At 29.7% G+C, this 11185-nt stretch overlaps 2 protein-coding genes across 2 annotated transcripts in view; both read right to left on the bottom strand.

The window, feature by feature from the left end:
• Nucleotides 1–677: 677 nt before the first annotated feature.
• Nucleotides 678–2422, bottom strand: LOC105795199 (uncharacterized). Its single transcript, XM_012624719.1, has 2 exons — nt 1999–2422; nt 678–1073 (listed from the first exon to the last, which is right to left on the bottom strand). Exons 1-2 carry the CDS (start codon nt 2284–2286, stop codon nt 957–959), a joined length of 405 nt encoding a protein of 134 aa, XP_012480173.1. The 5' UTR covers nt 2287–2422; the 3' UTR covers nt 678–956.
• A 2637-nt stretch (nt 2423–5059) lies between these two features.
• The window catches only part of LOC105795210 (uncharacterized), a 98270-nt gene continuing 92144 nt past the window's right edge, over nt 5060–11185 (bottom strand). Inside the window, exon 3 of the mRNA XM_052628678.1 lies at nt 5060–5072. Coding sequence (XP_052484638.1) covers nt 5069–5072 — 4 coding nt within the window. The 3' untranslated portion in view covers nt 5060–5068. The remainder of the gene's footprint in view (nt 5073–11185) is intronic.

The following is an 11185-nucleotide window of genomic DNA, read 5'->3' on the forward strand; positions in this document are numbered from 1 at the left end:
TAACCTAAACTGAACTATATAATTGATGTTTACGCCATTATTATATATTTGTGTTTATAATAACTAGAATCGATAACTTAACCGTTTCAACCACCTCTTCAACTTCTAAAAAACATTGGTAAATGGAAGTTAGATTATTTTCAGATCTTCAAGCTTTATAAGTTATTGAATCGAGTGATAAAATACTTATTACTTCATAAAAAGTTGATGAATAGTTTGAAAAAAAAGAAAGAAAAAACCAATGCTAAAAATACTTGTTTCTTATTTAGAAGTCCAATTCAATTCAGGTTGTGTTTAATATTACTTTTAAGAAGTATTTTTGAGAAAAAAAACACTTTTGAGATAAAAACATTGTTAAATAAGATGTTTTTAAACTTTTCAAAAATACTTTTAGGACAAAAGCAAAAGCAAAAAACAAATTTTCTCAAAAGTGCTTTGAGAAGCAATGCCACTTTTGAGAAGCAATATTAAATTGACCCGCAATCGATACCTATGGGATCATAGACCAAGAAACAAAGACAGCAAACAATCATAAAAAATCTTCATGGTTCTTTCAAGAATTTAATGCAAAATGGTAAGCAATCTATTTTCTACTTGCCGATCACCATTGTTAAACAAAAATCTTAAAATGAACAACACAGCGTCCCATGGACAATGGAGCCATTCCAAGCCAAAGATTGTTAAAAGCTATTGGTACTTGATTAGGAATAGATTTAATAACATTCATAAACATTAGAAATGAATTAATAATCTTTGCATTAAACAGTCACTACAATATTAAGAAATCCAGGAACAGAAACCCTTAAGTAAGGTACTTTCTATTTGCAAATTGGAGGAGGAACTAGGCATTGTTTTTCTTCAATATTTTCAACAAAAAAAGATAGGCTCCGATAGACACAGGTTATTTGCCTATTTTGCAAACTGATTTTGCTCTCTCTCGCCTTCTCTAGAATCCGTCAAAGAAAGTGAGGATTAATCAACCCGGCGATTTCAAGAAATTCGACACGATCTTTGCCTCCGAATATCTTCTTCAGCTTGTCATCGCAAATTATAACCCTCTTGTTATTGGGGTCCTAGAGAAATTGCAAGAAAGAACCAAGTCAGTTATAGGCTAATAGCTTGGCAATGTAAAACAAAAGATCCAGAGCTTGAACCGTGTATTCGATTTCTAAAGTGAAACTAGCTACGTGATAGCTCTCATTCACAACCAAAGTTACACACATCACTCGCAAGTCACAACGCTTATCTAGTAAGGATCGGCAGCATACATACATACGTATATATATGAAACATTTCTCGAGCAGGAATACTAGTCAATCTTTGAGCCATCAGCTTCCGAGATAGTAGTCAAATGCAGAACAACGAAAACAAGTTTGTGTAAAGGTCATTATGATGAATACCAAAAAGGCAGGCAACAACATTAAACTTGTCAAGGTATTGGCTTTCTAGGCTCGAAAAGCTTCTCTTGTATTCAAGAAGACTTAACCGTCTGCAAGGCCATCATCGGCATAATAAAGATAACCCGGTAATACGACTCTTGCACAAATGAATCTAACCGAGATATGTAGATAACTCGTAACAAAGAAGCCGGTAGAGCATTATAATCAAATAAACTACACATCTAGACTATGTTCATTGACTTCAAATACAGAAACCATCTATAAAACCCAGAGTTCCAAATTCCTAAATATCTTAAGGCAAATGTATGAAAACCACCCAATAGAATTACTCTCAGTACCATATCTGTATGGAAGAAGATAGAGCATCAACCATGAAGCAGCTCCTTAAACAGCTAAAGAAAATTTTTTTTAATCCATAAAACAAAACCCAAAGCACATAAATCTGAACATCATATGTTTAGATATACATTCACTCACGATAACCAGAAATAGAGATAGAATTAAAAACCCATTCAAAACCTCCAAAAACCCTTAATACATTTTCACAGCAAACAAACACAGCCATGTAGTTTAAAGAGGCAAAAAGCAGTTAATGGACCTGAAGCTTGTTCTCTTTAATATAAGCCCAAATCTGCTTAAGAACTTCAGTTCGAGGGATTTCCGGGACTCCCACGAGAGCTTGCATCTCAGGCGACACAGGGCGGGGCTTCATTATGCCACGTGGCTTCCTGGGACCGGTGTCAGTCTTTGAAGCCGTGGCTTGAGTCAGGGTTCGTACCATGTGCGCGTTAGTTGGATGAAGAAGACGGAAAGAAGAGGGTTTGCCCAAGAACGACACCGTTTGGGGCGAGACAAAAGTGGAAAATGTGGCCGAAGAGACAGCCATTTTTGTTCTTCTTCACTTTTTCTTCTTAGTTTGTGGGGAAGAAACTGAAGAGCGAAGGGGATTTGTGGTGTCCTCTTTGCTTCTGGAAAAAAAATTTTGGTTTTCTTTTTTGAGAATGAGAATAAAACAAAGAAGATGAATTATCTGTTTTTTTTTTTTATATATATATATTTTATTAGTTTTCTTTTTATATTTAAATGGTTTTGAATTTTTAAAAAAATATATATTATCCCTAAACTACGACCCAATATCTTTGGGCCATGGACATAATTAAACCATTATTACTCTTCTAGAAAATTCCCATTTGTTTTGGACTTTGGTCATAGTTATAAAATGAGGGAAATGGGCTGGGCTCTTTGGGATCCAAGGTTAATTCCATCCACATATCAGATAATTAAAATCGTATTCTCATTCCTCCTACTTTTAAAATATTCAATTTGGTACTTAAAATTTTATTTATTAATTAAATTGGTATTATCTGACTCTAATAGTGTTTTTTTTACGATATAACACATAATCCAATCAAATTTTAACGTATCTTACCATTAAAACCGACTATTTATTGGTTTTTCTAAATATTTTCAACGTATTAAAAATTAATTAAAAGTAAATAAATATTTTACATTAATATCATGCTAAAAATCACAAGCACCAATGGAACAATGTTATATCATTTTTAAAAAAAAAAATATTATCTTACACTCATTCTATTTAATATCTTCTCTAATTTTATTTTGAGATTCTTATTTTCATTGCATTTGTTCCATGTGGGAGCTTAACCGCCACAACACATGACCATTTAGCTTCGATCTCCTCGTTTCATTATATATAATGTTTCGCTAAGATTTGAGAAACATGTAAGTTAACCATTCTTGATAATTAAACTACTCTAACAAGACAACTATCACTTGTCATTTATATACCTTACAACTTAAGTGATGTCACATTTCTCACCCGACAGTAATATTAAAAACACCCAACTAACCAATCGAAATGAGACATATATCCATGAGTAAGAGCCACTCTCGCCTTAACGATAGTGTTGTTTATCCATTTTTGGCTCTACACTCTTTTCCTCATGCCCATCTTAAACTTTTGTTCTCTCCTTTACCTTCTTCATCGCTCATACAGTACGACTTCCCACCCGACCCCCCTAGCAAGGTTAAGTAACGTTGTTTCTTAGTATCAACAACATTAGATTGGGATTCAATTTTACTTTTGATTTATTTTTTTTTATCGAATTCCATTGTTATATGGTTCATGGTTTTACATCTTAATAAAAATCAAGAGAAAATATTTATCAATTATAAGAAACCATGATAAGTTAAAAGCAATCATTTTTAAACACCAATTTGTGATTAAATTTAATTAATTATTTTTTAATTAGTTTAATTAAAATTAAATTGAGTTAGAAAAAAATATTAGATACGAAGGAGTGTATAATAATATTGAGTTAGAATGATAATAAAATTCTTCTAATATTAACCAAATTATTGATTTGGTATACTTGGTTAAACTAAGCAAATGACTAGTGAGAAGACGTGATCATGAGTCAGGCCGATGATAAATTTTAAGTTCGTTTTCTAGGTCCAGGTTTGGCTTGATCCGAAAAATGGGCTTAAGATTTTGTCCAAGCCCAATCCAAATTAAATTTGTTACACTCGAGCTTGACCCGACCTGCCTATATTAAATTTTTTAAGATTATTTTTGTATAAAAATAAATTTAAAAAACATAAAATAAATATTTCTCAACAAATTGAAAATACATTAAAAAAAATTTTATACTTAAATAACACTAACATGATTGCAACTTAGCGAGCAAATGCCTCTAAAATAGTAGCAAAAATAACAATAAAACAAAAGTTATACAATATCCAAACAACAACAATAAAATAGTAGCAAAACAGCAGCGAAACAACAACAAAACAACTTATTCGGGCTAAGCCAGGCCTGAGCAAAAAAATCCTACCCAAAGCCCAATCTATTTAGAAAACGGACTTTATTTTTTATCCAATTCTATTTCTTGGGCCTATATTTTTTTGCCAAAATTCTCACTTTTAAGACGTACCTTCGGATCTGGACGAATAACTCGACTCATGATCAGTTCTACTGATAAGGTACTAGTACTATTTCACTTTTAATATCTTAATTTGTAAATGTATACAATCACAACGCAATATAAATAGAAAAGTTTTAAAAAGGCAACCAAAAAGGGTTTTAGTTGCAAATAAGGGATTGTTGGTAAATGCCTCGAATTCTTAGGTTGGAAATTTATTATTTGTATATATTAAATTTAAGTTTTCTTTCATATGATTCTACATTTAAATTTTTTTATATATACATTCTATTTAAATTTATTTTGATTTAGATTCGAATATATTTTAATTTTCAATTAATTATGCTTTATATTAAATGCTCTATAATTCTAATTAATCAGACAAGCTTTCTTTATGATCTATTTGTATTCTTCTTCTTCTTCTTCTTGAATAATCTTATAATAAGTTATGATCGTATCGGTTCTTTTTTGACACAATGTCTAGAATTACCCATAGCTCCTCCCCAACCCATAAATAGAAGGATAATACGCTTCTGCATACTCAAGTCCACATCCTCTTACATTGGCAACAATGTCTACACTGATTGAGTCTCAATTGGCAATCTACTTGTATTCTTTAAGCCTCTAACCCTTTAAAATGGGGGTTTTAGTTGAAGAGAGGTCATGACACTTAATCTCATCCAAAACAGGTCAAATGAAATGAAACCTTACTCTAAACATGGCCTTTCAAGACAGACCAAATGTTACAAACACAAAGCATGTTCGAGTCTTGACATCCTCAATTCATGTCATTTTTCAGTTTCTTCTTATGACAGTAACCTTAATTGGTACGAAATTTGATAGAGAGATAGCTTTTGATTAAACCACATGCTTTTGCAGTTGAGAAAAAAAAAGAATAAATAATGCCATAAAAAGTTCAACTTCAATTCATCTTTGTGGAAAGAAATGAATGGGCCAACAGGAGGAGGATAACCAGTTCATATCACTTGTATTTACAGATAATGATCGTTGAACCGATGGGGTCCCTTTTCCCCCCTCTATTGCTTATTCTCTAAGCTGCTTATGGACCACTTTTTAATTAGTTTTCGGGTTAATTAATCGAGCTTCCCTGAACTATTATTTAGATTTTAAATCAGTCCTTAAACTTTAAAGTATTAGTATCGATTTAAATTTGATTCGGGTTAATTGTAATCACAGGTGTATTTATTATATGAATAACTTGAGTTTGACATGTTAAGAAAACATATCGAGTCATTAAAACTTAGGGGTTTTTTTAAATATCAGATTTGGTATGCCCGTTTAGTATGTACACATAAGTTTATAATTTGATTTTTGTGTTTTAAATATGTTCCAAGTTAGATTTGAGTTTACATTTAAAGCCCTAGCTAATGACCAAACTAACAGAATGATTTGATTGATATGATATCGATAATTTGAGGACTCAATTTAAACTCGAGGATATAGAGAATTTAATTAAAATGTTTTGAAGTTTATGAACCAATCTAAAATTCGAGACATAATTTAAGGATGCTTGATATAATTAATTTTGAATTTAATTTTTTTAAATCAGTAATTTTGTGAATATTGATACTTGAATTTTAGATAAAAAAAAAGTTTTCTAAATGGGTTTTTGTTAAATTACTTCATTTTAAAGGAGGATTGAGAGTGAGTTTGGATGGGTGGTGCGTTTATCTGCGGTTAGTGTAAAAACAGCGGTGGCGGTGAGATTAGATACTGTAGCGATACTGTAGCGTGAGACAAAAAGTAAGCTAAACGCACCGCACCGCACCCAATCGTCCATCCAAACCCACCCTGAATCTAGGGAATTAAGGGAAATGATAATAGTTTTTTCTATTTTAATAAGTGGTTGAGAGTTCAATCTTTACCTTAAATATGAAGTAACTTTAAAACTCGTGACCATATTGCACCCCTAAATCGACCTCTAAAACTTGAATGATTAGTCACTCTTGAACCCATAAAAAGAGGATTGAAAGTTTCAATCCACATGCAAAACCATAAATGACTATAAAAGCATCACATAAAAATGGTAACCTCATTTATTAAAAGTTTATATAAAAAATCAAAATTAACTTTAATTAAAATGAAAAATTAGCATTTATAATAAATCTAATTAAATTTTAGTTCAATTGACATGGACAATATTACCAATAAAAAGAATGTGGATTCGAGTGCGTTGAAGTACATTACTTATAGTGAATTGTATAAGGTGTAAAAATCTTGTTGAAACTGTTAGGTGGTAAATATAATGATGAAACATTATTTCATGTTTTAGGGTGCTTTAGAAAAGTTTGGATGAAAATTGTTTAAAATTTTAAAAGCGAAAATAATTTAAAATATCATTTCAAAATATTAATATCTTTTATTTATTCTTTATATTAAGAGGTTTATTGAGTTAGTGTCACTTATCAATCAATCTCAATTCGATTAAAAATTATCAAAATTTATTCTTTTGAGTTAGGATGTGTTTAATAAACTGAAAATTTAAGTACTTGCTAAATTTTATAAGTGCTGAATTTATATTAAAAATTGTTTGATAAATTAGTATGTATAATTACTGAATATAATCATATTGTTTGATAAAAGTAAATACTTATATTAAAATTTTATTTATTAATATAATATTTATATTATTTTAATTAGTTTTGAATAAAAGATACGTATGGTAATTTGAATATCTCTTTTTTTAAAGATTTTTTAATAAAATAAAATAAACTTAATTTTTTACTAATAAGCAGCTGCCTACCTACTTATCTTACTCAACACTTTTTGTTGAAAATTTTATATAATATGTTGAAAATTTTAATTATCAATAAAATAAAAATTTTCAATGGTTTATGTCAGAGTCTAAACTTTTATATCAATTTTAATAAATTTATTATATGAATATTCTCACATATGTAATGGATGTACAATAATCTAGTATTGTTTATGTATTTTAAATATATTTTAGAATATTAAAATAATTTTCTTAAAAAAAGTTGTTTTTGAGTTCTGCTTATTGTAGTGGGTCATATGAAAGTGGGAGAAGATTTGGTGAAATTTTATAGAAACAATTTTTCATTTTTATAGAGAATTTGAGACCCTCTAATTTCCACATGAAATCCTTCTTTAAAATTAAAAATTTCATTTTATTTTATCCTTTTAAATTTTAATTTATTTGTGAACTTTTAAAAATCCTTAAGTAAGCCTTCACCAAATTTACCAAAAAAAATCCAAACGCATCCTAATTATTTCAGTAGTAAATAGGGCCCCATGCTTAAATGCAATCATGAGCTGCTAAAACTGGACGGGACCGATTCATTAAAGACGAAAACATGAACCCTTAATTATGCGTTGAGTTTTAGTTCGATTAACATCAGGAGTATTGTCAGTGTAAGAGGATATTGATTCAAGTGTACTAAAGCGCATTATCCTCATATTTAAGGGTTACGGAGGAGCTGTGTGTAGTTTTAGGCATTTTATAAAGAAAGAACAAATGTGATAATAACCTATAATAGAATTAATGTTAAAAAAAATTATGCGATGATGTAGCTTAAATTATATTGATTTTGGATTATATTTACATTCGATAATTATATTAAATTTAAAATTTAAAATAAATTTAATTATACCAAACATTCCCAAACTAAAATTCAAATTCTAGATTAGTCTCTAAAATTCAAGTTGTTTTAACTGAATCCTCAAAATATTAGTATTGTATCAATCCAGTCATTCAACTACTCTAGAGATGAAGCCAATTTTTTTTTTTGGGACCAGATTTAAGCTATAATTTTTTGAGAGAACTAAAATGCGATTTTAATATTGTAATAATATAAAGTTTTACAATTTCTCAACGGGCTAAGTTATAAACTTTACAATTTTGAAGGGCCTGAATTGAATTCTAGATTTTAGAAGGGTGAAATGCAAATTTGCCATTGGATTAACTTAAAATTTTACAAATTTTAAACATCCTCTAGTGTTGCCCGAGATCAAGCTTGAATTTTACGTGGAACATATTTAAAATACATTATTAAATTTTAAATTTTAAGTTCGTCTCTACTATTTGCTTATGACATGAATAACTTGAATATAACCTCTTAAAAAGAAAAGAAAAAACCCTTCTAATAATTTTAAAAATTGGACCATAATTTAACCACATAATTGAATTAACACTTTGAAATACTAGTAATTAATACTAATAATATTTTAAATTATTGGTAAAAAGACATTTTTTAATCTCTCAATTTTGAAACCAAGCAAATTGGTCTCACTAAAACAGTCAAAACAATTTAATCCCTATCAATTTCGAAAGCGAGCAACTAAAAACAATTAATTACAACGTTAATGTTTTCCATCAGTTGTACATGGTTTTGATTGGTATGATAACAAATTTAGTCCTCAAAGTTTACACATCCTGTCAAATTGGTCCTAATCCAACGTGTAAGTGTTGAGTAGACCTGTCCATGGGCCGGGCCGAGTTTGGGCCAGGCTCGGAAAAAATTTTCGACCCGCCTCCTAGGCCTGGGCCCGGCCCGAAATATGGGTCTGAAATTTTGCCCTGGTCGGGCCTCAGGCACCACTTTTTTGGCCCGGGCCCGGCCCGGCCCATTTTTTAATAAACATTAAAAAATATTTTAAAAATAAAAAATAAAAAATTTAAAAGTATTTTAAAATTAAAAATTAAAAATTAAAAATTAAAAATATATATTTATTATATTCGGGCGGGGCCGGGCCCGGGCCAAAAAAGTGGTGCCCGAGGCCTGGCCTATTTTTTAAACGGGCATCGTTTTTTTTGCCCAAGCCCATATTTCGGGCCTATGTTTTTACCCGAACCCTCCCTTATTTCGGGCGGGCCGAGCCGCCCGGCCCATGGACAGGTCTAGTGTTGAGGCTGAAATTGTCGAATTCGTTTTAGAATCAAGGCCAAAATGACAAAATATTTAAGTATTGAAAACTAAATTTGTTTTCATACCAATCAAAATCATGTATATTTACTCAATTTTGAAATTGAAAAAATCCGAAAAATTCAGTCTACCTAATAATATTGAAATTGTGAAACGTGGAGAAGCAAAGCGGATTGATGTATAAGCAAAGCTTTCATAATCTGTCTCTCGTGCATTTTGGGCACCAAAATTATGTTAATTTGTTAGTGATTAAGACCCTAATTAATTATTATAAATTGGTTACTTAATCACAACGATTACAGTTGGGAAGTCGAAGGATTGAGATGTATTGTTCGCATAGTTCGATAAGTACATCATCAATTCCTTTGTCTTTCTCATTCAATTAACTTCCTTTTTTTTTGACATTTGATTTTCCTTCTGATTTTGAAAATTTTGACATTTTTAACAATAAAATTTTGATATTTCACCTGTTACATGTTTTTTTAATATAAAAAGCAATATAGGGATTATTTATAAACTTGTTATTATATTATGGGTTAATGTTAAATTTAATTTTTTTATCTTTTATATAAATAAATAAAATTGTTAGGAAAAAAGAACCAAATGAATATATATAAGAAATTATTTTACGGACCTTTCCCATCATATCATTTATGGTCCCCTTTTTTTATGTCATTGATACATAATTTTGGTAATTTTTTACCCTAAACCATGAATCTCAAACCCAAAAACTTGAACATGAACTCTAAACCCCAAACACTGAATCTTAAACTTTAAACCCGAACCTCGAACCATGATAAGAACCTATAGTTTGGGTTCGGGGTTTAAATTTAGGGTTCAACATTTAATGTTCGAGGTTTAGGGTTTAAGGTTTATAGTTTGAGTTTAAGGTTTAGGGTTTGGGATTCATGGTTTAGGGTAAAAAATTTACCAAAATTATGTATCAATGACATAAAAAAAAGTTATTAAAATATCATTAAATAATTAAAAGGGGACCATAAATGATATGATGGGAAAGGTCTGTAAAATAATTTCTCATATATATAGTTATTAAATTAATAAATTATTTTTTCCAATTATCATATTTTAAATAATTAATAAATTTCATCCAAACATGATATTTTATTATGTCGTGAAAATACAACTTATTGTCATCTGAATTTAGTAACGAAATTAATTAATTAGCTAAAAGCATGGACCTAATTGAACATGCCAAACGTTTCAGATAGAGGCCTGATCGCAAAAACAACAAAATGCGAGAGACCAGATACGAAATTAGCTCATTATTAATTTCCCCTAAATTCCCACGGCATTTTCCTTCTAGAGAGATGTCACCATGCCAATACCCATGGACATGATTCTTATATATAGCAATATAGATTATATCGAGTCTTAATTTTGGGCCCTTAAATTTAGTAATTAGTATCCAATTTAGGAATTTGGCAATTTTTTGAAAATTGGTATTGAACTTGCATTTCGTGACATTTTGAAATTGTAAAATTATTTTTAAAATAACTTTTAGATGTTATGTATATTTTAATTTTCACATAATAATGTCATGTCATTAAACTTTAACAAAATTTATGTTATGGGGCTCAATTGAAAAAAAAATTACTAAGTTCTCGGATTAATATGGATAAAAAATTAAGGTACTAAAATGAATTTAGTTACCAAATTTAAGGACCAAAAATTACATTAACCCTTTTAAAATAAAAATAAAAATAAAAAAACATGCAACGCCTTAACTTAGCGTACAAATTACATTTGCCAGATAGCCATGAAGTGATCCAGCTCATCATATCTGTATATTAGATGGGGGCCTACTCGTCTTTGTCCTCATTTATCCCATTTACCTTCCATCTAATTTGTTTATTTTAATAAATTGATAATTTATAACTTTATAAATAAATTATCTTTATAAATTATTAGTAAACTATCA

The sequence above is a fragment of the Gossypium raimondii genome, chromosome 3 (genome assembly GCF_025698545.1).
Source record: "Gossypium raimondii isolate GPD5lz chromosome 3, ASM2569854v1, whole genome shotgun sequence".
Classification (NCBI taxonomy): domain Eukaryota; kingdom Viridiplantae; phylum Streptophyta; class Magnoliopsida; order Malvales; family Malvaceae; genus Gossypium; species Gossypium raimondii.